At 37.1% G+C, this 27,070-nt stretch overlaps 1 protein-coding gene across 2 annotated transcripts in view; it reads left to right on the top strand.

Moving 5' to 3' along the window:
- The window catches only part of GINM1 (glycoprotein integral membrane 1), a 38,224-nt gene that overhangs the window by 2,209 nt on the left and 8,945 nt on the right, over positions 1-27,070 (top strand). For both annotated transcript variants that reach the window (XM_012549399.3, XM_031937642.1), the window contains 2 exons: positions 5,623-5,682; positions 5,859-5,955. In XM_012549399.3, the coding sequence (XP_012404853.1) occupies positions 5,623-5,682; positions 5,859-5,955 (157 nt within the window). The remainder of the gene's footprint in view (positions 1-5,622; positions 5,683-5,858; positions 5,956-27,070) is intronic.

The following is a 27,070-nucleotide window of genomic DNA, read 5'->3' as shown; positions in this document are numbered from 1 at the left end:
TAGATGGCAGGATGACCAGTAGATGTTAAATACATTAAAATATAAATTAGATACACAATAAGTATACGTGACCAAAACGTTATTTTGCTGTACAAAAAGAATCAGACTCTGAAATATTGTACAATTAGCTTGTCTCACCAGATTTCTAACCATTCAGGCCTAAGGCTCTAATGACAGAGAGCAAGTCATTTGAGAAGGGAAAAGGATGGACACTGGATAGCTGAAAGAGATGGGAAACTACTCAGGGTGAGAGCAGGTCCAAAAGATGAGCACTGGGAGGTACCAAGTAGGTCCTAAGGAACTTACAATCTAATGGCAGAAGCAACATGCAAACAACTATGTACCAAATAAACTTTATATTGGACAAGGAAATGGCAAACTAGTCCAGTATCTTTGCCTAGGAAATCCCATGAACAGTACGGTCCACAGAGACATGAAAAATTGAACTCAACTGAACAGACTGTACAGAGGATGAAAAGGAAATAATGGAGGGAATGTTATTGAATTAAAAGGGTTTGGGAAAGGGTTCTATAGAAGGTGGGATTTTAGTTGAGGCTTGAAGCTAAGGAGATCATAGTAGTCAAAGTGGAGAGTGTTCTAGGCAGAGTAAAGAAGCAGAGAAGATGCCAGAAACTGAGAGAGAGAGAATTTGGTGGTGAAATAGGCTTGTGTCACTTTTTAAAAATATTTTATTGAAGCTTTTTATTTTCAAAATATATGCAAGGATAATTTTTTTCAATATTGACTCTTGAAAAACTTTGTGTTCCAATTTTTCCCTCCACCCTCTCTCCCAGATGGCATGTGATCCAATATATGTTAAACATGATAAATATATGTTAAATCCAATATAGGCATACATATATGTACAATTATCTTGCTGCTATGTATGTCACTTACAGTAATATGGTGTGGAGTAAGGTGTAGGAAGACTGGAAAGGTAGAAAAAAGATAGGTCATGAATGGTTTTGAATTCCAGGCAGGGAATTTAGTATTTTGTCCTGGACATAATAGGGAACCACTGAAGTTCATTGAATCAAGGGAGGATAACATGGTTGGGGAAATTGGAAACAAGTGAAAGGGTATGGATAACAAAGGGAATGATAGACAACGTGGAATGGGACCTCTTAATGGAAGAGGACTTAGCTTTGATGAGGAGTTAGGTTACTTCAAAGTAAATCCTAAGAGATGGTGAATTAGGAGAAAGCAGCAGAAGGCATTTTAATGATAGAAGATGAGGAAGAGGGAAGAAGGGGAAATTCTCATAGAATAACTTTAATTTTTAATTTTTGGGGGGTAAATATGAGGCAAAATTCTCAGCTGAGAGACTTTGGGGAAGGAGAACCATGAGAGCCACTGTGGAGAGTGGAATAGTGAGTTGATAAAGAAGTGCAGTAATTGTTTTTGCCTTTTTTTTTTTTTTTTTTTTTTTATCCCTAAGGCTTAGCACAGTACTTGGCACATAGTAGGTACTTAATAAATATTTACTGATTGGTTGATTGGATCTAAGAGGCAGAGTAGTATAGTTAACAAGAATTCTAGAAATTTGATTCTGATCTGCTTTGCCACTAACTTCTATGCCAATTTAACCTCTCTGGGTTTCAGTTCCCCTTTCTATAAAATCAGAGCTTGAACTAACTGATGAGTGAAAAGGTGGGAAGAATTTTGGATTAGGACCTGAGTTCCCATCCTGGCTCTTCTGATTAACTACTTGTGTAACTTTAGATGCTTTGTAAGCCTTAAAGTACTATATCAGTACCAGCTATAAATACTAGTTATCTTTTTGCACCACAGTTTCCTCAACTGCAAAATGAGGTAGGTTAGACTAGATGATCTAGAAAGTCCATTACATCTCCCAATTTATGACTCAGTGCTCCCTAAAAGGTCTCTTCTGGTCCTAAAAACTGTGGTACTGGAGGTGAGCTTTTAATTCCTGGCTCACATTCCTGAGTTTTCAGTTAACACTGGAAAATAATTAACATAAAAACTTGATTTTAGCATAAGCACAAAGCTATGGGAAAAAAATGAATTCTTTTTGTCTTTGTTTTCTTTTACAGCACAACTATACTTATATTTTGCATGATTGTACATGTATAACCTATATCAAATTGCTCACCTCATGAAGAGGGGCAAAGAAGGAGAAAGTGAATTGAGAACTCAAAATTTAAAAAAATTTTTTTAATTGTTTTTCCATGTAATTGGGGGAAAATAATAAAATGTTATTTTTTAAAAGGAGGTTCAAACTATAACTTGCCAAAGTTAGTTATAGTGGGTAAAGTTACTAGTCCCCAGGGCAGAGGTGCAGGGAGGGGAAGGGATACACAATTTATGGTTAGTACCTAGATTCATTTAAGAGGCTTAAGTTTGGGTAAGTAGATGAACAGCTGGCTTCAAGTTTTAATAACCAAAGATCATGTTCCACCATTATTATGTGCTGGGTGTCCCTGGACAAATCACTTAACCTATCCATGTCCTTAGACAAATCATTTGATCTTTCCCTGATCCAGGCATCTCTTAAAGTTACTGATCTACATTGCTTATTAATGAGGGACATTCTTCACTTTGAATTCTTTATACTCATTAAATCATAGATCCTCTTGGAAAAAAGTTTAAGAAAAAGTAATTCTGATTAAAAGCCTGACATGGAAATAAACATATCCAGATCTGACATCCAAGTGAATTATTATTAGTTTCCTTCTTATAGAGGGCAGTCTGGTTCTAACTTCAAGTCATCAAGTAATCATTACAAGCATTCTTTTTAAAAACATTTTTTTAAATAATAGCTTTTTATTTTCAAAATACATGCAAAGATTGTTTTCAACATTCACCCTTGCAAAACCGCATGTTTTCTGTCTTTTCCCCCTCCCCTCCTTCCCTAGACAACAAGTAATCCAATATAGATTAAACATATATAATTCTTCTAAATATATTTCCAGATTTTTTCTGCATAAGAAAATTAGATCAAAAAAGAAAAAAAGATGAGGGGAAAAAAAGCAAGCAAGGCCTTCTCTAAAATACAGCCTAAATTTGAACTAGTTCTGGAACCGACCAGGCTTATTTCTGAAATCCCTTTCAGAAATCCCCTGTTCATCAAGGCAAAAATAAAAGGGAAGAGTTTGGGGAAGAAATGCTGCTTCTGTTTTGGCAAGAAAACTGACGATTTGTTGAAGAAAACAGCATTTCTACATAGTCAATTCAATCTGTACACTATTTTTCCTACTACAATGTTTGCTACTATGTAGGAAATTGAAGCCATTAAAAAAATAATTAAGAAAATGTCAGTGCTGCAGACAGTTCTTCAGAACTTTAAGTTACAGACCAAAGCTTGTTAAACGATGGATTGCAACCCCATTTGGGGTCACCTAACTGAATGTGGGAATCATGAAATTATGATTTATTATCAGTAAATGTTTGATTTATACACTTATTTTATATGCCTACATACCCAGAGTCATGTAAAAATCTCTCAGGCAAAAAGGGGTTGCAGGTAAAAAAAAGTTTAAGAAACCCTGTTATAGGCAACTAGTAAATCAGTCAATTTGCCAACAAATATTTTTTAAGGCTTTCTAAGTGCCAGTCAATATATTTACTAAGAGCCAGTCAGCCAGTTAGTTAGTATATATTTATGAAGTTCTTACAATAAACCAAGCAGCGTACTAATTAGTGATAATGCAAAGAAGGGCAATCAATCTCTGCTCTCAAAGTTCTCACAATCTAATTGGGAGACAGACAGCATGGCAAACAATTATGATCAAACAATATAGACACAAGACAAATTGGAGCTAATCCTTGGAAGGAAAGCACTAAAATTAAGAGGGGTTAGAAAAGGCTTCCTTTCCAGAAAGTGGGATTTTAGATGACATTTGAAGAAGGCCAGGAGACAGAGATAAGAAGGAAGAAAATTCTAGGTATGGGGTCAGCCAGTTAAAGTGAAAAGTTCAAAACTGTTCAAGGAACAATAAGGAGACCAGTGATACTGGATTAAAGTATAAAATATAACAAAACTGGAAAGGTAAGCGGGAGCCAGATTGTGAAGAGCTTTGAACATCTAACAAGATTTTAGATTTGATACATCGTTGGTGGAACTGTGAATACATCCAACCATTCTGGAGAGCAATTTGGAACTATGCTCAAAAAGTTATCAAACTGTACATACCCTTTGATCCAGCAGTGCTACTACTGGGCTTATATCCCAAAGACATCTTAAAGAAGGGAAAGGGACCCACATGTGCCAAAATGTTTGTGGCAGCCCTGTTTGTAGTAGCTAGAAACTGGAAACTGAGTGGATGCCCAACAATTGGAGAATGGCTGAATAAATTGTGGTATATGAATATTATGGAATATTATTGTTCAATAAGAAACAATCAGGAGGATGATTTCAAAGAGGCCCGGAGAGACCTACATAAATTGATGCTAAGTGAAATGAGCAGAACCAGGAGATCACTGTACATAGTAACAAGATTATGTGATGCTCTGATGGACATGGCTCTGTTTAACAATGAGATGATTGATGCCAGCTCCAGTACATTTGTGATGGAGAGAGCCATCTGCACCCAGAGAGAGGACTGGGAACTGAGTGTGGATCACAACAAAATATTTTCACTCTTTTTGTTGTTGTTTGCTTGCTTTTTGTTTTCTTATTCACTTTGCTTTTTGATCTGATTTTTCTTGTGCAGCAAGAAAATTGTATAATTATGTTAACATATTGCATTTAACATATTTTAACATGTATAACATAAAAAAAGATTTTATATTTCATCCTGAGAGTGATAAGAAATGACTGGAGCTTATTGGATGTGGATTGACATAATCAGATCTTTTCTTTAAGATCACTTTGGCAACTGAGTAGAAGATGGCCTGGAGTAAGGAGAGACTTGTGGCAGCCAAACCTACCATCAGGCTATATTTTAAAAGTCTAAATATGAGATAATGAGGGCCTGTACCAGAGTGATGTCAGTGTCACAGTAGAAAAAGAGACATATATGAGAAATATTACTAAGGAAATCGACAGGCCTTTAGCAATAGATTGGATATGAAGGGAATGGGGATAGGGGTAATATTGAAATATCCAGAATGTCATCTAGGTTTTAAGTCTGAGTGATCGGGAAATCATTTGCATAGAAATGTCAGCCGAACCCTGGAAAGCTGATGAGATCACCAAGTGAGATGTTACAGTTTAGAAAGAGAAAAAAAAGAAAGCCCAGAACAGGATGTTGGGAGCTATCCACTTTTAGTGGATTGATGAAGATCCAACAAAGGAGCCTAAAATGGAGAAGCCAGACAGATTGGAGGAAGACCCAGAAAAAGTCAGAAATTATATTTAGATTTTTAAAAGTGAGTGAGAAGAAAGGATTTTCAGGCACCTTGTATAGACAGCTTTCTTAAGGAGTTTATCCAAGAAAGGGAAGATACGGAATGATGTCTAGTGGAGTAGTAAGATTACAAGAGGGCTTTTTAAGGATATAAAGGGATATAGATCTGTTTGAAAGTATTTACAAACTATATCTAAAAACAAATACAGAATCAGGGTTTCCCATACCTGTGGAGTCATAGGTTCAAATTTGGGGCAGATTTTTCCAAACTCTCTTTTATCTACCACTATAATAATGTCATTGTAATTTGCAGGACAATATCAAAATTAATGTGACTACCCTGGAAGATGATGGGGAACTCCATGAAAAACAGGTTTGTCCTCCTTTTTATATTTTTTAATATAATTTGCTATTTGTCTGACTTAAATATACTTGTTTCTCTGTTATTTAGTTTGTTGATCTCAATTTATACTTAGTTCTCTTTTTTAATATAAAATTGTTCACATCAATAAACCATTGGCATTCATGCAAACTTTGTTTTATTTTAAGGTTTTCCTTAATATTATTTATGAGAATGGGCAAATATATGTAACTGACTTCCCCCTAAAGAATGGAGTAACCCGAATAAGGGGTGAGACCTTCATAGGTGAGTACCACTAGATTATTTCCACAGTGGTTCTGTTTTAATAATTCAAAAGAAAGAAAGTACTCCTGGATTTATATTTTTCAGTGCAAATTAATGTGCTATTATAGGAATAAATAGTATCTATAGTTGTTTACAGCTTTAGTTCTTCATCTTTGGTGCTGGTTATACCTAGCATTGAATACTATTTCTCTTGACATGAGGGTCTTGCATTTGAAGTTAGATTTTTTGGAGCTATATCTAAGGTAAATATATATAACATCACTTTAGTGATATTACTACTAATAAATAAAATTACTACTACTCATATCACTTGAAAAAGAAGAAAGAATACCTATTTCCCAAGTCTTTAATAGCTTCCATTCTTACCCACAGTGTTTTTCTTTTTAGCCTCTTTCATTTTCTTTTTTTATAGCATTTTATTTTAGCAAATACATTCAAAGCTATTTTTCACCATTCACCTTTGCAAAACCTAGTGTTTCAAATTTTTCTCCCTCATTTACCCTCTTCTTCCTCCCTTATACAACAAGCAATCTAATGGAGGTTAAACATATGCAATTCTCTTAACATATTTCTATATTCATTATATTGTGCAATAAAAATCAGATCAAAAGGGGAAAAAATACAACAAAAAACAAGAAAAAAGCATATAACAAAAAAAAGGTGAAAACACTATGCTTTGATCAACATTCCATCTCCATAACTCTCTCTCTGGATGTGAATGGCACTTTCCATCACAAGTTTATTGAAATTACCTTGAATCACCTCATTGTTGCAGAGAGCTAAGTTCATCACAGTTGATCATCATATAATCTTCTTCTTGCTGTGTCCAGTGTTCTCTTGATTCTGCTTACTTCACTTAGCATCAATTCATATAAGTCTTTCTGTAGCCTCTTTCAATTTTTACACAGCTAGTACAAATCTTAGAATTTAGACTCTAAATTCTAAGTTAGATAAGTCTACCTAACCTTGAAGTCATTCTCTATCCATTAAGCTACTACAGTGTCTAATTACCGAAAGCAATCATATGCCTTGTTCTTTAATACTAATAATTTTTTTTAAATCGTTACTCCTATCATAAAATTTCAGGAAGAGATTTGTTTTTCATGATACTACTTAGTTAGGGAAACACTTTTAATTTACAGTAGAACAGATTTCCTGACTAGATAGAAATTAATTGGAGTCTTGAAAATCATTACTTGCTTATACCACAGTTTAAGCAAAATAATATACCTTGTGAATTCTTTCAGATATTGACTATGGAAAAAAGAATGCTTCCTACTCCTTTCTCATTTCTGTACTAAAAATAATAATAATATAATTTACCTATGATACCATGACATTAATTTGTAGTATTTCATGTATATTTACATATAGATTACATGTTACAAAGATTATTTTTTTCCTCATTATTTTTTTTCTTGATACATGTAAAGATTATTTCAATATTGATTTTTTGGTAAGACTTTATCTTCCAAATTTTTTTCCTTCCCCTCCCCCGGTTTCCTCTTTCCCCAAGTTAGCAAGTAATCATTACAGACATTCTTTTTAAAAACATTTTTTAAATAATAGCTTTTTATTTTCAAAATATATTTAAAGATAGTTTTCAACATTCACCCTTGCAAAACCTTGTATTCTCTGTCCTTTCCCTTTCCTATCCTCCCCTACACAGCAAGTAATCTAATATAGGTTAAACATATATAATTCTTCTAAACATATTTCCACATTTTTGCTGCACAAGAAAAATTATATCAAAAAGGGGAAGAGCGAGAAAGGGGAAAAAAGCAAGCAAATAACAACAAAAATAGTGATTCACATTCAATATCCATAGTCCTCTCTCTGGACTCTCTATCACAAGTCTGCTGGAGTTAGCCCATCACATAGATTCTTAACCTGGGATCCATGAACTTATTTTAAAAACTATTTTGATAAATGTGTTTTAAAATAATTGAGTTTATTTATAATCTCCTGTATTTTATTTGGTATATTTTAAAACTTTATTTGGAGGAAGGCTTAGTAGGCTTTGCCAGAAGGCCAAAGAGTGACCAAAAAAAGCTTAAGAACCCCTACCCTGGTACACTAAAAGTTGGTTCAGAGTTTTTTATTTATCTTTAGTATCTACTACAGTCTTATACAAAGTAGGTATTTCATAGTTTTTAAAAAAAACTTGAATCAATTGGCTGACCTTGCATAGGATAGTACATTAGATTTGCAAACCAGAGCATCTGAGTTCAAATACTGACTCTGCCATTTATTACCTTTCTGACCTTGGGCAATCATTTTAACCTCTGAAATTTATTAAAACACTGTAAAATGAATTGGACGAAATAATATCTGGTCCCTCAAGCCCTAAATTTGCAATATGATTCATTAGTAATGTAGAAAAAATTCACACACCTTGTCTTCATATCCTGAACATAGACCTCCATTTGGCAATAAACTGTTAACCAAACTTTTAAGTTTTTTTAAATTATTATTTTTGTTCAGTATCACTCTTCCTTAAGGAGTCTGTTGTTTTCATTATGGATAATTTCTAAGACTAAAAGTTTTCCTCCAGCTACAAACTTGTTCATATCTCCTCGATTCTTTTAAAAAAATTTTTTCTTAATTGGAAAACAGTATAGCAGAAATTAGGCAATTACCCACATCTAACACCCACACCAAGATAAGATCAAAATGGGTTCATGATTTAGATATAAAGAGTGATATTATAAGCAAATTAGAAGAACAAAAGAAAGACAGTCCACCTCTCAGATTTGTGGAGAAGGAAGGAATTTATGGCCAAAGAATAAGAGTACATAATGAAATGCAAAAAAGTTTTTGTACAAATAAAACCAATGCAGACAGGATTAGAAGGGAAGCAGAAAACTGGGGAAAAAATTTACATTCAAGGGTTCTGATAAAGGCTTCATTTCTAAAATATATGAGAATTGACTCAAATTTATAAGAATTCAATCCATTCTCCAAATGATAAATGGTCAAAGAAGATGAATAGACAATTTTCAGATGAAATTGAAATTATTTGTAATCATATGAAAAGATGCTCCACTATTGATCAGAGAAATGCAAATTAAGACAACTCTGAGATACCACTACACACCTGTCAGATTGGCTAAGATGACAGGAAAAGATAATGGAGGGGATGTGGGAAAACTGGGACACTGATACATTGTTGGTGGAATTATGAACAGATCCAACCATTCTGGAGAGCGATTTGGAACTATGCTCAAAAAGTTATCAAACTGTGCATACCCTTTGACCCAGCAGTATTACTACAGGGCCTATATCCCAAGGAGATCTTAAAGAAGGGAAAGGGACCTGTATGTGCAAAAATGTGTGTGGCAGCCCTTTTTGTAATGGCAAGAAACAGGAAATTGAGTGAATGCCCATTAGTTGGGGAATGGCTGAATAAGTTATGGTATATAAATGTTATGGAATATTATTGTTCTATAAGAAATGATCAGCAGGATGATTTCAGAAAGGCCTGGAGAGACTTACATGAACTGATGCTGAGTGAAGTGAGCAGAACCAGGAGAACATCATACACAACAACAGCAAGATTATACAATAATCAATTCTGCTAGACATAACTGTTTTCGACATTGAGATGATTCAGGCCAGTTCCAATAGTCTTGTGATCAAGAGAGCCATCTATACCTAGAGAGAGAGGACAGTGGAAACTGAGGGTATATCACAACATAGTATTTTCACTCTTTCTGTTGTTGTTTGCTTGCATTTTGTTTTCTTTCTCATTTTTTTTCCTTTTTGATCTGATTTTTCTTGTGCAGCAAGATAATTGTGGAAATATGTATAGAAGAATTGCACATGTTTAACCTATATTGGATTACTTGCTGTGTAGGGGATGGGAGTGAGGAAAAGGGAGAGAGAAAAAATTTGTAACACAAGGTTTTGCAAGAGTGAATGTTGAGGGGCAGCTAGGTGGTGCAGTGGATAGAGCACTAGCCCTGAAGTCAGGAGGACCTGAGTTCAAATCTGGTCTTGGACACATAACACTTCCTACCTGTGTGACCCTGGGCAAGTCACTTAACCCCAGTTATCTCAGCAAAAAAAAGAGAAAGTGAATGTTGAAAACTATCTTTGCATATATTTTGAAAATAAAAAGATTATTCAAATTTTTTTCTTTTTACCCTGTTACCTTTTCAAACTGCCATTTTCCTCCTCTAATCTTTATTCCCTGTTTTTTACCATTCCCTTATTCTTTAGTCACCTGCAATGTAGGTTCTTTCCAGACCACACTGTATTGGAACTGATTTCTGGAAAGTTATTAATACTCTCCCAATTGCCTGATCCTCTTCAATTACTACATTTCACACTCGTGACCACTCTCTTCTTGCATTCTCTCATCTTCTTGGCTTCTATAGCACTGTTTTCTTCTGGTTGTTCTAGCTCTTTGGCCATTCCTTCATTGACTTATCTGTTCCTGCTCCTTTACCCTTCCCCTCCAATTTGGATATCTTCCAAGGTAATGTCATTGACTTTCTTTCTCCCCTCACTATTTTTTCCTTTGGAAACCTTATGCACACTCATGGCTTCAATTATTGCTTCTATGAATTCTTTATTTCTTTCCATGTACTCTATTATCCAATAGCATTTTGTCCCTCTTGCTGTTCTTTGCACATGATACACCATCTCTATCTTTTGAATCTGTGCCTTTTCAGTGAATTTTTTCCTGCCTGCAATGTTTTCCTTCTTCATCTCTGCCTCTTGGCTTCTTTCAATACTCATTTAAAATCCTACTTTCTGCAAGAAAACTTTCCCAGTCTTTCTTAATGCTAGTGTCTTCATCTGAGATCACCTTTACTCTTCTTTGTATGACTCTTATATGCATAATTATTTGCCCATTGTCTCCCTTGTTAGAATGTAAGCTCCTTGAAGGCAAGCATTGTTAATCCCTTTCTAGGTATCCCCAGTGCTTACTTAGCACAGTTTTTGGAACATATTCAGCACTTATTAAATCCAAGTTGACTTGACTTGATACAATCTTACCTATTTTTTCCCTTAAAGTCCTTCATTGCTAATTACCCATTCAATATTTCCATCTAGACTTTGTCTTAACTCTATGTATTCAAAGTTGAACTTACCTTCTTTCCTCTAAACCTTGCTTTTCTCAATTTCCCTATTTCTTTTGATAACACTATCATTCTACTAGTCATCCAACCTTTAAATATCAGTATAATCTTTGATACCTTCTTCAGTTCAATACCCACATCCAATCAATTGGTAAGTCTTCCCCCTTCTACCCTTCATAATCTCTAGTACCTTTTTCCTTTTTTCTACTTTTAACGGTATGACCCAGCTCAAGTCTTCTTTACCTCTCAATTGTTCTGTTATAATAAGTCCCTAAATAATTGCTGTGCAACCATTCTTTTTCTATTTCCAGTCCAGCTTTTACATGGCTGCCAAAATAATTTTTCTTAATGGCCAGTTCTTCTAAAACCCTTCTCTTCTTAAAAAACCCATGGTTGCCCAGTATTGTCTATAGAATAAAACATGTATTCCTTAAACTCATATTTAAGGTTCTCTATATTTTGGCTTCAATTTAGCTTGCCATTCATAGTTCATATTGCTGTCCTCCATATACATTATATTCCGTTCAAACTGGTTACCCTAGTTTTATCCTGCCCCTTTAAAACTCACACATGCTATATTCTTCACCTGGAGGATGGTGATGTTAACTATCCCATTTCTTGGCTACTGAAATAGAAGCTTCACTTTTTTCAAGATCTAATGTAGAGGTCTCCTCCTTCTCAGTTCCATCCTCCAAGCAAAAGTAGTTCCTCTGTCTTGAAATTACTTATACCTCTCTGTATAAACTTCTCTTAGGGACTTAATATTATTCTATCACAGTATACTTATTTTTATGCATGTACTTTCCATCCTAGTTTATAAGTTTTGTCAGGAAAAAAGCCAGTCTGTTTTTTGTCCTATATGCAAGGCACTTAAAATATTGGATTGGGGAAAAAGAGGAATGTTATAAAGTTTAGTCTAATACATACATAGCATAAACTTTTACTTTTTCTCTTTCAACTGGTTTATTCACCTAACCCATACTCCCACTAGCAGTTTTGTGGTTCCTTGGGAGGGCTATACCACATGCCTACAATTCAAAACTCTCAGGGCCCTATGAGTAACTTTGGTGTATGTTTGTGATAGGGGGGAGAGGGAGAGGCAGTGATCAGAGGGAAGATTCTTGTCACTAGCTTCTGAGCTTCTACAGGTACTTTCTTTTTATATAAAAAATCCTCGTGACACCTTTAAGTTTTAAATTTATTAAAAGCAAGACAAAAGCAATAATGACATTTATTCATTATGAGGGAAGGGCAAAAATATTTTCAGTATTTACTCAGTAGGAGGCAAAAATAGGAATAATTATAATATTCACCCAATAAAAGACAAGAACAAAAATCATTTTATATAACAGTATGCCCTTGAACCTTGGTCATAGTCTTCCTCTACTATATAGTATCCATGGAGTAGGTGGGAACATATCTGTAGAAACCTAGTAGGGAATTACATGAATAGAGTAATAGAGCAATAGTTCTTAGGGAACTCACAGCCTTAACATCTTTGGTATTTCTCTACTAACTGTTCCCCTTCTGGGTTTCTCTTTGCTTGGCAAAATTGCTATTCTCTTCCTAAAAGCCAATAAAGTGGTAACAAGCGCTCTCTTTTTTTTTAAAGCTTTTTATTTTCAAAACATATGCATGGACAATTCTTCAACCTTAGCTCTTGCAAAACCTTGTGTTCCAATTTCCCCCTTCTTCTCCCACTCCCTACCCTAGGTGGCAAGTAGTCCAATATATGGGTAACAAGCTCTTTTAGCTCATAGCCATCACTGATAAGACTTTTTTTTTAGCAAAATACATTTCAACATTATATTTATTTGGTGACAAGCAGTTTCCTTAAGTCAGAGACCTGCAGAGCTCCTCAGACCTTCAAATAATAGGGGATCCTACTTTGCTCTACCCAAAGCCAATATTCTCACATTTCACGGCAAAACAGAGGTTCCCCTGTAGATGGCACCAAAGAACAGCAAAGCTCACATTGCCCTGAGCCTCTGGAAGCTGCTCCAGCTGCACCTTATCTGCCACTTCCAACAGTTTCTTCTCCAATTGTGTATACTCTTCATTGCCTCAAGTCAGAGTCTCCTGGGGTGGGAGGTGTCCATTGACTTGTTTTTACTCTATGAAATTCCCCTTTAGGTAAGATTTCTTTATATAATCTTCTCAGTGTCCCCAAACCTTATTTTATTTACAGTTTCTTAGCTATAAACTGTGATGACCGTGCTAGGACCCTGGATACTTTAGAATCAGCCAGAGTGAGGATAAGCAAAAGTCCTTGATCTTTATTCTTTGTGGATGTGAGAGGAATGGCCACACGAATCTGGCCAGGAGTGACTCTGCTTTCTTACTCCACCTTCCAATCCCTCCTCCCAATCTCTCTATACACCAACAGATTGAGCCTGCACAGAACGGTGGGGCGGGCCATTTTCCAAGCAAATGCTAATAAATAGAGTGTTGTCCAATAAGTAATTAGCCTTAAGTGCTCCGTTATCCAAGTGCATCTGCTCAGAGATTCAGCCCTTTACAATAAACTTCAAAGCCCTAAAAATTAGTCACATGCAAAGATCTAGTAGACCATAATGCCCTCTCCTTATTGTTATCTCAACCACTGTTATCTCTGTCTTCCAACAAGTCCTTTTACTACATTTATCTGAAAGACAGTTCAATCCACCTCAGCATATTCTCTGGTGGAATCAGTTTCTTCACATGATTTTTTTAAAAATCACTTTTCTTTCCACAAATGGTTTGTTTATTGTGGGTTTTTTCTGTCCCAGTCTGCTAAAAGACTTCCCATGTTTTTGAAAAGGGTGGTACCTAACATCAGTCTTACATTGATTAATAAATCTAGAGCTGAGAAGAATCCGAGGTAAGAGCCTTTTTTTTGAGAGATCAGGCATCTCAGACACAGAAAGGGAGTGATTTAGCCCAACTCACACATTATAGAATAGAGCCATGAATCTAAACCAGACCCTTTGACTCAAAATTAAATTCTATTTTGTATCATCATGACTTCAGTGAGCTCATAATAGAGGGAATAAGACATGTATAAGTAACTGTAAGACTGGCTGTAATTAAGCATTAAGCATTGTGGATTAGCATTAAGCATTGTGATTATTTAGAAAAGGAAGAGAACTTTTCTGGATCAGGACCCTGTATTAGAAGTGCTTCATGGTTGGTCAATAAGCTAGAATTTAGTAAGCATTTACTATGAGCTAGATAGTATGCTAATTTTGGAGATACAAAGAAGGATGACCCCTCTAAAAGACACTGACAAAACCCAACAACCCAGCTCCTGCTCTCAAAAGTACTCTAGATAGATGTCTGAGGCTGAGGAGACTGTATGAAGGGCAGACCTATGTAGGACATGTCTATAGGGTCCTCTGCCCTCAGAGATCACTTCTGGGTCACATGTTGTCTCTGTGACTGGGAAAAGTGCCCATTGCATCACACCAAGCTTTGCCCAGCTCCCTCCACATTAGGGAGCACCTTCTCTTCCTGGGTCTCTGCAGGGTTTTTCCTCTCACCAAACTGCCTGGGGCAGTATGGGCACTGGGAGAAAAAAAAGGGCCTATAGATTATGTTTAAGAAAGTAATTGAAGATGAGGATAACTCGTGGAGGATTTTACAAGCCAGACTGAGGAGTTGGGGTTTTATTTTATAGTCAGTGGAAAGCCACTACTTTTGGACACTAGAGTAATGTGATTACAGGGAGAGAAAGGTGCTTTAGGAAAAGACATTAAAGGAGTTAGGTGGGACAAGTGCAGAGACCACTTAAAAAGATATTGCAATAATAAAGTAAAACTGTGGCAGTGAAATGGAATGGAGGAATGCATAAATGGACAGGATTTATGAGAAGAATTAGAGAAAGTGAGAAATCAGAATCAGCAAGCCCCTTGTCTGGATAAATAGCTATACCATGAAGAGAATCAGGAAAGTCAGGAGCAGGAACTTTTGGGGGCCAGGAGAGTAGGGGATGCAATGGGATAGAAGATGGTAAAGATAATGAGCTTGGTTTTAGATTTGTTTGTATGGATGCTGCAATCAGAGCACTCAGGTATAGATGTCCAAGAACCAACTGGAAATGTATGGGAAGATGTATTCAAGAAAGAAAGTTGGGGTGAGAGATACAGATTTGGTTTTCATTTACATAGAGGTGTTATTGAAATCTTAGAAGTGAGTGAGATTGATTGCAATGGGAGAAACCAGTTATTCCAGTACTTACAATAATATGTGATGGTATTTCTTGAAATCACATACATCCAATCCTAGGTAATTAAAAGGTTTGCCAGAAGGTTCTAGAACGGGATCAAGGAGGTGGAGTCAAGATGGTGGAATAAAGGCAGAGACATCCCTGAGCTTTCCCCAATCCCCAATTCCCCAAATTCCCCAATTTCCTGCTGTCAACCAGCAGGTCAGAGGAGGATCTCAGTGCTAACACAGGGACAGGGCACTTACATCAAGGCCGGAGTCCTGGCTCTCAGTCCAGTTCTTAAACATTAGAATTGAAATCCCCAGTGGAGCAAGGACCCTCCACATAGTTGCAATGCAGGAAATGTGGCCACTCACAGACCAGAGTACAGGCTGCAATCATACTACCTTGGAAGAACTGAAAACTTACAAGTTCCCTAAAAGGTCCTTTGAAAACAGCTGCACAAAACCGCTAAAATTTGGAACATTGCATCTTCTGTCCTGGAAATAGAGCTCTACTTTAACAAAGCATTTAAAAGTCAAGTGATAGGCTGAGAAAATGAGCCAACAACAGAAAAAGATTCTGACCATGGAAAGCTACTATAGTGACAAAGATCATAATGCACCTTAGAAGAAAATAACAGAGACCCTACATCCTAAGTCTCCAAGAAGAATTTGTCTTAGGCCATGTAAAAGCTCAGAAAGGATTTTGAAAATCAAGTAAGAAAAGTAAAGGAAATACTGGGGAGAGAAATGAGTACCGTAGAAGGAAGCGCAAAAAGTCAATGAGGAGAAGAATATCTTAAAAAGTAAAATTGACCAGATGGAAAAGAAGATACAAAAGCTCACTTAGGAAAATCATTCTGTAAAAATTAGAATTGATGCACATATTTAACCTTTGTTGAATTGTGTTGTGATAAGGGAGCCACCTGCCAGTGGCTGCTGGAGGTCTAACTCAGACTTGTAGAATGGATCTCTTCATGTGAGAGGATGATGATGATGATACAAGGAGGCTGAGAGACAATTGCTGTTCTCTGATCTCTCTCCTGAGAGGCAGTTGCTGTTCTCTGACCTCTCTTCTTCCCTCCAATTTATTTCATTCCCAATCCAGCCTTTGCTTTGCAACTCCTTCAAGTGTTATGATTCACAGCTGTGGAAGTTCTTTGAGAATTGACCTGCCCCTTCACCTAGGCATGGTCCTTAACAGAATTGCTTGCTATCTGAGGAAACAGAGGGGAAGAAGGAGGAAGAAAGGTTTGGAACACGGGGTTTTACAGGAGTGAATGTTGAAAACTGTCTTTGCATATATTTTGAAAAATAAAAAGCTATTATAAAAAAATTAGGAATTGAGCAAATGGAACTAATGACTTTATGGGAAATCAAGAAGCAATAAAAAAAACCCAAAAGAATGAAATAATAGAAAGAAATGTGAAATATCTCATTGGAAAAACAACTGACCTAGAGAATAGGTGCAGGAAAGATAATTTTAAAATTATTGGACTACCTGAAAGCCATCATCAAAAAAAGAGTCTTAGATATCATCTTTCAGAAATTATCAGAGAGTTTTCAGTCCTGATATCTTAGAACAAGAAGATAAAACAGAAAAGGATTTTACCAATCACCTGAAAGAGATCCAAATTTTATAATTCCCAGGTCAAGGAGAAAATATTGCGAATGCCCAAAAAGAAATAGTTCAAGTATGGTAGAGTCACAGTCAGGATAACACAAGATTTAGCAGCTTAAGAATCAGAGAACTTGGAATATGATATTCTGGAAAGCAAAGGAACAAGGATTACAACTAAGAATCATCTACCCAGGAGAAGTGAATATAATCCTTCAGGGGAAAAGGTGGATATTCAATGTATGAGAATACTTGCAAGCATTTGTAATGAAAAGACTATAGCTGCTGAATAGAAAATTTAACCTTCAAATTACAAGGAAGAAATGATAAGAGATTTAATAAGGTTAATCTGTTTACATTCTTACATGGGAGGAGGATACCTGAAACTCATAAGAACTTTCTCATTATTGTGACAGAAGGAGTATATATAGAGGGCACAGATGGTAGTTGAATATGAAGGGGATAATATCTAAATGGGAGAAGGAGGTACTGGAAGAAAGGGAAAGTATAGAGTATGGGCTAGCTCCCTGGAGGGCTTTGGGGTCAGCTAGAATCAGGATAAATCATAGTCCTTAGTCTTTAGGGGGAGAAGTGCCTTCCAATCCTTGTCTATGATTATCTTAACACCAAACATTCATCAAGCATCAATGGTGAGAAGAACCATTTATCTAAACATATGCTAAAAGAGTCACTGTCTCACATGGAATAGATAATTAGCCTTAAGTGCTCGGTTGTCTAATTCAAGCATAGCTTTTTGGAGTTTCAGCCCTCTACATCTCCTGCTTTCTTTTGTTTTAGAACACAGGTAGTCATACCCTCCTTGACTTCTCAGGGAGGTGAGAACCCCAAAAAGGAGGTGATCACATCCCCCCAACTTCTCAGGAAAGGAGGTGAAAACACCAAAAAGGAGGTGATCATGCCCCTCCCCCAACTTCTCAGGAAGGGAAGTGAAAAGCACCAAAGGGAACTGGGGAGTCAAGCCAGATATTGTTAGCGAGTTTCTGGGCTGAAGGATCTTACTAGAAACAGGTATGCACAAACCCATCAGCATGGGAGGTATTACACAAGCACAGGCTAGCAGTGATAACTCTCCCCACAGCTGGTGCCGGCTCAGTGTGGTGTAACAAACATGAATTGTACATGCAAGTAGTGATACAACAAACAATATGAATCAACATGGTGTTGTAAAAGATTTCCAGAAGTCCTAGAAGGAGGGTATGTAAACAACAATCATACATACGCTTTCTTCAGCAGCTGAGATAGTCCAAAACCAATGTTCATTATTTCACGTCAGGGAATCCAGTGATCTCTGCAAGTTTTTGAAGTCCTGCAACAGTCTCATCATGTGTCAGGGAATCCAATGATCCTTGCAAATTTTGAAGTCTTGCAACAATTTTTTCATGTCTAAGGGATTCTAATGATTCCCAAGGGTTGTGAAGTCCTGCATCAGTTTCATTAACAATTTTTGATGTCCATGAGTCATTTGGCATAATCTCCATGCTCTTTCAGTGGTGGGCACAATCAGCAATGAAACCTTCTGATGTTTCTTAGGTCTTCTTCATTTCAAGGGTCTGCTCCATCTCTCTCCGATGGGCAAGACTAATACGGCTCGTTGGTACCCATCTGATTCCTTCTCTGTCTGTAGAGATACAAGCAAACCTTCTCCCCCAAGCAGTTAACCGATCTGGTCCCTTCCATTCACCACTTTCTGGGTCTCTCCACATCACCTGGCAATTATCTAAAGATAGTGGAGCTGTTTGCACTGGACATTGCCCTTCCTGTGGGTTATAAAACCTGTCTTCTGGAGCCAGTGCATCTTTATCAAAAATCAAAAAATTAATAGTGTAAAGAGCTAAATTTAGGAGTTGTTTAGGGTTACCTGTGGCTCCCCCTTTCTTTTGTTTTTGGAGGAGTATCTTTTTTTTTTAATAGCCTTTTATTTACAGGCTATATACATGGGTAACTTTACAGCATTAACAATTGCCAAACCTCTTGTTCCAATTTTTCACCTCTTACCCCCCCACCCCCTCCCCTAGATGGCAGGATGACCAGTAGATGTTAAATATATTAAAATATAACTTAGATACACAATAAGTATACATGGCCAAAACGTTATTTTGCTGTACAAAAAGGAATCAGACTCTGAATTATTGTACAATTAGCTTGTGAAGGAAATCAAAAATGCAGGTGTGCATAAATATAGGGATTGGGAATTCAATGTAATGGTTTTTAGTCATCTCCCAGAGTTCTTTTTCTGGGCATAGCTAGTTCAGTTCATTACTGCTCCATTAGAAATGATTTGGTTGATCTCGTTGCTGAGGATGGCCTGATCCATCAGAACTGGTCATCATCTAGTATTGTTGTTGAAGTATATAATGATCTCCTGGTCCTGCTCATTTCACTCAGCATCAGTTCATGTAAGTCTCTCCAGGCCTTTCTGAAATCATCCTGTTGGTCATTTCTTACAGAACAGTAATATTCCATAATATTCATATACCACAATTTATTCAGCCATTCTCCAACCGATGGACATCCATTCAGTTTCCAGTTTTTAGCCACTACAAAAAGGGCTGCCACAAACATTCGTGAACATACAGGTCCCTTTCCCTTCTTTATAATCTCTTTGGGATATAATCCCAGTAATAACACTGCTGGATCAAAGGGTATGCACAGTTTGATAACTTTTTGAGCATAGTTGGAGGAGTATCTTAATGTCTCTATTTTTCCTCTCTACTATAGCCTGTTCTTGAGGATTAAAGGATATGCCAGTGGTGTGTAAAATCTTATACTGTGCAAAAAAGTGTGCAAAATGTTTGGAAGTATATGCAGGTCCATTATCTGTTTTTATTTCTTGTGGCACACCCATAATTGCAAATGCTTATATAAGGAATTCAGTGACCATTTAGGTTGTCTCTTTTGGTGCTGGTATTGCAAAAGTGAATCCTGAAAAGGTCTACTACAAGATGGATAAAAGCCAGACGACCAAAAGATATATAATGGGTCACATCCATTTGCCAGATTTCATTGGATCTCAAACTACAAGGGTTCTTCCCTGGAGGGAGCATAGGCACATGGAAAGGAAGGCAAGCTGTACAGTCTTTTACTATGCTCCTAGCTTCCTTTCTTGTTATTCCAAATTGTAAACGTAAAACTCAAGTAGCCTGATGATATTTAGAATGAGATTCTTGGGCTGCCTGAAATAAAGGAGTATTGGCCAACATAGTTAAAAGGCTATCTGGCTTTGAATTATCATCAAAAATAGGACCTGGAAGTCCACTATGAGAGTGGACATGCAAAATATAAATCTTACTTGGATGCTTTCTCACTTGCTCTTGAAGTTCCTTAAAGAGCTGATATATATTGGAAGCTACAAATTTTATTTGGGCTGCGGCAATTCTTTGCACCACATCTACTGAATAGATCGAATCAGATATTTTCATCTCCTGGATAATAAGTAAGAGCTAAAATGATTGCATACAATTCATTCTGCTGAGTTAAGTCAACGAGAGTATACAGCACAAATGTTATGTTTGGATGCTTCTGTAAAGATAATTGGTCCTTTAAAAGGAATCTTAGAAACCTTTTCTTCAGGAATCCATCACCAATTATGTAATAGTTGGCTTATCTTTAATGGAGACCCGTGTGTAAAATATGGAGCTGTGGCCAATAAAATTTGCCACTCTGGGATGGTTTCACAGCATACAATAATTTGTGCCTTGGTATAAAAGGTGTATATATCTTGTCAGGTCCAGATAATTGTACTGCTTGCTTAATGGCCTTTAATAAAATTCTAGCCACAAGCATTGGGTGAGAAGTAAGGCTTTGTTCTGGTTGTGCTGGGAGGTTCACCTACTCTATAACATTGTCTCCTTGATGAAGGACTGCTGTAGGTGCCTCTTTTGTAGCAAAAGGATTTTTGAGTGACCCTAACCACGGATTGGATAAAGCCACTTCAACTTCTCTTAAAGCCTCTTGAGCTTCTTTTGTAAGCTGGAGTGGTGAGTTTAAAGCTCTGTCTCCCCTTAAAATGTCATACAATAGTTGCAATTGATAGGTAGTCAAACCTAACACTGGCCCCATCCATTGGATATCTCCTATCAATTTCTGAAAGTCATTTAAGGTGTTTAGCTTCTCTGTTCTTAAGGACAGTTTGTACTGTAAGCACTTTAGGGTATACTTCATATCCTAAATATTGAAAAGGAGCATGTCTTTGAATTTTTTCTGGAGCTATGTGCAATTTGTAATTCCTTAGTGTTTCTATGGTCTCTTGTAGACATGCTTCTAACATTTGTTCCTCAGGTGCATGTATCCCAATATATCATCCATGTAATGTAATAACATTACTTTTGGAAATGCTTTTCTTACTGAAGTAAGAGCAGCAGCAACATACATTTGACACATAGTAAGGCTGTTTTTCATTCCCTGTGGCAAAACTGTCCATTCATATCTTTTATAAGGCTCAGCTAAGTTAATACTGGGCACTGAAAAGGCAAATCTTTTTGTATCCTCCTTATCCAGAGGGATAGAATAGAAACAATTCTTAATGTCTATAATCCAAAGAAACCATTCTCTAGGCATTTGAGTAGGAGATGGAAATCCAGGCTGAAGAGTTTCTATATTTTCCATCTGTTCATTTACTTTTCTTAAATCAGTCAACATCTTCTATTTTCAGATATCTTTCTTACAACAAATACAGGGGAATTCCAAGGACTTAGAGAAGATTGTAAGTGTCCTTGGTCAAATTGCTCCTGTACTGTATCTAATAAGGCCTGAATTTTATTGCTACCTAAGGGCCACTGTTCCACCCACATTGGTGTATCAGTTTTCCTTTGAATAGGAACAGGTGAGAGTGTTGGCAGGCCTTCAATAGCAGCCCTGCCTAAAAAAACCGAGGTACTCATTTTTAATCCTAATTGTTGTAAAATGTCTCTTCCCCACGGATTGATGGGGATTTTTTCAACTATAAAAGTAGTAAAAACTCCTGTTTCGTCTTCAAATGTCTATCTCAAAGGGGCAGCACTAACTTCAGCTGCTATTGATCCTCCTAAGCCAGACATGTAGGTGTCTGCTTTAATCTTTGGCCAGTGATTGGGCCAGTTGGCACCTCTAATGACTATACGAGCTGTACCTGTGTCTACCAATCCTTTTAATGGTATGCTATTTATATAGATAATGAGCATAGGTCGGTCAGTTGTTATAGCTGCTGTCCAGTATATTCCTGGATTTTGTTGCTTGGAGTCAGAATCTGGGCGACTATCACCAGGTTGCTTATTAGGAGTCTGTATCAGTAAATCTAATGCTACTACTTTTCCCGGTTGATAAGTCACACATTGTCTACCTGTATTAGTGACTGGGATATTATCTACACATTCCCCAGTTTCCCACATCAGTATATGGATGGACACTGTTTTGTACATACCCTCAGGAGGTGAAATGGTCAGGCCTGCTGTGCCTGGAGGCAAGGAATCCATAGGCTGGAGAGGAACAGATTTCACCTCTCCAGGGAGTATCTCAATTGTCCCAGCTGCATACAACTCTATTCTCCCTAATTGTAATCCCTTTCTCCCATCAAATGGCTTTGTAGCTCATTGGTCATGCCTGAGAACTGAACTTCTAAAGGCTCTCTGGGTGTAGCATCGGCTGTCATTATGTCCTAAGTGTTTTTTGCCTTGGGCCCTGGGGCTGGGCCCCTCATCCCGTTTCCCTGAATCAGTCTACAGTCTGACGCCCAATTTGTTGAGGCCTCTGTTGCATTTTGGACATGGGGTACTGGGTCTCGTTCTCCCACCCTGTTTTCTCACTCTGTCTCTATGCCAACATTGAGCTTTCAGATGCCCTACTTTACCACACTGAAAGCATTGATGAGTCTCTCTGGAAGTCCCTTGCCAAAAGGGACCCTGTCTTTCCATGTTGGGATCTTGCGAAGTTGCATCATAGCTTGGCTATAAAAGGCATTTGTGCCCACTGTGGCACAGCGTCTCATGAACTCCTCTAAAGGAGCATCCTTGCATAGTCCTAGTATAATTCTTTTACAAACCTCATTAGCATTTTCTTTAGCAAGTTGCCTTATCATAATTTCTGTTGCTGCATTTTCACTAATAGTTCATACGACAGCTGTCTGCAAACATCCCACAAAATCAGCAAAGGGTTCATTTGACCCTTGTGTTATTTTTGTGAAGGCCTCTCCTCTGTCCTGTTTACATGGGATTTTTCCCATGCTTTGATAGCAGCAGCAGCAATTTGCCCATATGCTGCTATGGGGTAATTAATCTGTGCTGAAGTGTCTGCATAAGAACCTACACTTATTAGTTGGTCACAGGTGATTGGATTATTAACTCCAGTTCGCCTATTTCTTTGGGCTTGTATCCTACAGAGCTCACTATATTCAGAAAGCCACAACAAGTTTGTCCAGGTTCTAAGCATGTCCTTGCTATAGATTTCCAGTCCTAGGGGTTAAAATTTCATAAGCCAAATTCTGTAACAACATCTTAACATAACATGAGGTAGCCCCATAAAGAGTACAAGCCTTTTTCAGGTCTTTGATAATTTCTAGATTAAAAGGAATGTATCTTCTTTCTTGACCTGAAGAGTTAAGCTGTTCAATCACAGGATACATTTATATAATCAAATCAGCTGTATTTTGCCCTTCTTCTTTGGCTTTAAGTAGTGCCTTTTGCAGTGGAGTCATAAGAGGGGGTGATTGCTGGGGGGGAGGGGGGAGTTGCTGGTGATATCACTTTCCCTCCCACTCCTCCTCCTCCCTCCACCCAGGAAGGTGAAGTTGATGGGGGAGGGTCAAGAGCCTGCTCGGGTGTAGGCGGAGTTGAAGCGGACTGTGAGAGTGAGAATCAGTAGGCCCTTCCAGTTTACTTAAATCCTCATGCCTTCCATCGAGATTTCCACTATCCTCTCCAGTCTCTTTTTCTCCTCACACTTCCTTATGTGACTGTTCTTAAAACTTTTCTTTTTTCTAGACTTGTGGGATTCTTTAAGGTCAATTGTATTAAGTTGTACATATAGAATGTTTCCTTAGAAATTGAATCAGGACCTTTCATTGTAATATTCACATAGTTGATCTACTAGTTTCCAATGATCTGCCTCTATTTCTTCTTCCTTGGAGAACCAAGGGACATGCACTCTAATGTATCCACAAGTCCATCAATTTGCTCCCAAGTTACAAACAAACCTTGCCTCTTATTTAGTCTGAATATGCTTCCTGTAGAGCTCCTACAGGGTGGGGGTGGGGGAGAATCTTTTCCTAATATCTGCCCCATTTCAGTTAGAAAACGAGAGTTATTAGTTTAGCCTTAACAAAGTAAGTTCCCTGATTGTCTATTAAGATTCCCTATTTCCTGGTCACAGGGACTTCTTCAGTGAAATTAGGGTCCTTGGTCCACGTTAGATGCCAATTGTAGAGTACGGGCTAGCTCCCTGGAGGGCTTCAGGGTCAGCCAGAGTCAGGATAAATCAAAGTCCTTGGTCTTTAGGGGAGAAGTGAAGGAGGTAGGCAAACTGCCATGAGGCTTGCCAAAGATGTCTCCTGGATCCTGGAGTCCAGAGTCACCAACTTCTCGCCTCCTCCTCCTGCCTCCAAGTACTTCTCTAGCCCCTCTCTCTGCCCTCCAATCCTTGCCTATGATTATCTTAACACCAAACATTCAGCTAGCACCAGTGGTGAGAAGAGCCATTTATCCAAACAAAGGCTAATAGAGGCATTGTCTCACATGGAATAGGTAATAGCTTTAAGTGCTCCATTGTCTGATTCAAGCACACCTTTTTGGAGCTTCAGCCCTCTACAGGATTATCTGCCATAAAAAAGGCAAGAAAGAGCTTTAATAATAGAGGGGAAGAGGGCAAGAGAAAAGAGAGTGAGTAAACTTTAGAATTGTCTCAAAGAGTGAATAACATATACATTCAGTTGGCTATAGAAATCTATATTACCCTGCAGGAAAATAGGAGAAGAAAGGGATATGAGAAGGGAGGAAGGTGATAGAAGGGAGAGCATCTTGGGGAAGGGGTAATCAAAAGCAAAACACTTTTGAGGAGGGACAAGGTGAAAGGAGAGAGAATAAATGGGGAGTAAGTTAGCAACAGTAATTGTGAAAATAATTTTGAAGTAAATTTCTCTGATAAAAGCCTCATATATCAAACATATAGGGAACTGAATCAAATTTATGAAAAATAAGAGCCATTCCCAAATTGATAAATGATCAAAAGATAGGAACAGTTTTCAGATAAACAAATCAAGCTATTTTTATAAGAAAAAAATACTCTTAATTCACCATTGATTGGAGAAAGGCAAATTAAAACAATTCTGAGGTACTACCTCATACTTATTAGATTGTCATTTAGCCAGTGTTGGAGGGAATGTGAAAAAAATGAGACATTAATACATTATTGATGGAATTGTGAATAGATTCAACTATTCTGGGAGCAATTTAGAACTATGTTCAAAGAGGTATACCCTGCATATCCTTTGACCTAATAGTACCTCTATCAGGCATGTATTGCAAAAGAGATTTAAAGAAACAAACAGGAAAAGGACCTATAAGTACCAAAAACATTTATAGCACCTCTTCTCAGGGCAAACAATCTGAAATTGAGGGAATGCCCATCAATTGGGGAATGGGTGATTAACTATGGTATGTGATTATGATGGAATACTGTTGTGCTATAAGAAATGATGAGCAGGATGTGTTTAGAAAAACCTGGAAAGACTTCTATGAGCTCATTCAAAGTGAAACGTATTATGTGAAAAATTAACAGCAATATTGTTAAGATGATAAGCTGTGAATGATTTACAGGTTTACAGAATGAAATACAGTGATCAAGACAACTCTGAAAGATTTATAATGAAAAATGCCATCCATATCCAAAGAACTGACTGTCTAAATACAGATTGAAATATTTTTAAAAAAAAAAACTTTACATGTGCCTTATCAGTGGGGAGAGGAGAGGGAGGGAGAGAATCTGGTTTTAAAAAACAAATGGTAATATTATTTTACATGTATATGGGGAAAGATGAAATTATAAATAATGAACTGGATCAGGTTGGACCACATCGCATCTCTGTTATATTAACAAATATACATCTTTATTCCTGTTTGGCAAATAATCCTTTAATTGACATCAGGCACAAAAAGGCAATATAGTATAGGGAATAGAGTGCTGGTTTTGCACAAAAGACATGGGTTCAAATTCTATCTTAAACATTAAAAGCTATGTGATAATCCTGGACGACCTCTTTGAGCCAGCCGCCATTTAGAAGGAAAAATAAAAAGAATAGCAATTATGTCAAAGGTTTATTGTAAGGATCAAGTTAAATATGGTGTGTAAAGTGCTTTGCAAATCTTAAATGTGCTACAAATATGTCTACAGTTAGGACTGTGATCATCATTTAAGGAACAGTAACTAAATGGACTTATTTTGTAAGTCCTTTAATGTGTATTGCTTTAGGGTATCTTTTAGGATGTTCTAGCTGTTAATTATTTTCTACCAGTAGATGTCAGAGACTTCCAAGACATTTGGTGCTATTTTGTTCCATCTTTGCAGCTGGTAGGCATTATTGTTAGGAATTTGTGGGTAATAATTTCACATTACTGCTGTGACTTATTAAAAGACATAAGACAATTTAAAAGTTCTTTTTCAGGAAAAAATTGGGGATACATATATGCCATTACTATGTTCGGGCTCCCTTATATCATTGGGATGCATTTATCTTATTTGGAAGCAAGAAATATTCAGGGTTCCTTCTTGGTTGCTCTATAGATATGCCTTAGCATGGTTGACACTTTTTTTAAATTTTCTAAAAAAAATTTTAAAACTTTTTATTTTAAAAACATATGAAAACATAGTTTTTAACATTCACCCTTGTAAAACCTTGTGTTCCAAATTTTTTTTCCCTCCTTTCCTCCCAATACTTCCTCTAGAGAGCAAGTAATCCAATATAGGTTAAACATGTGCAATTCTAAAATGCGTATTTCCACAACTATCTTGCTGCACAAGAAAAATCAGATCAAAGGCGAAAAAAAAAAAAAAGAAAAAAAACAAGCAACATCAAAAAGAATGAAAATGCTGTTGTAATCCACACTCAGTTCCCACAGTCCTACCCATGTAGATGGCTCTCTTCATCACAAACTCTTTGGAATTGGTCTGAATCATCTCAGTGTTGAAGAGAGCCACGTCCAATAGAATTGATCATCATATAGTCTTCTTGTTGCTGTGT

This window comes from Sarcophilus harrisii, chromosome 4 (genome assembly GCF_902635505.1).
Source record: "Sarcophilus harrisii chromosome 4, mSarHar1.11, whole genome shotgun sequence".
Taxonomy (NCBI): Eukaryota; Metazoa; Chordata; class Mammalia; order Dasyuromorphia; family Dasyuridae; genus Sarcophilus; species Sarcophilus harrisii.
The sequence above is the reverse complement of the archived record's forward strand: the minus strand, read 5'-3'. Positions and strand labels throughout refer to the sequence as shown.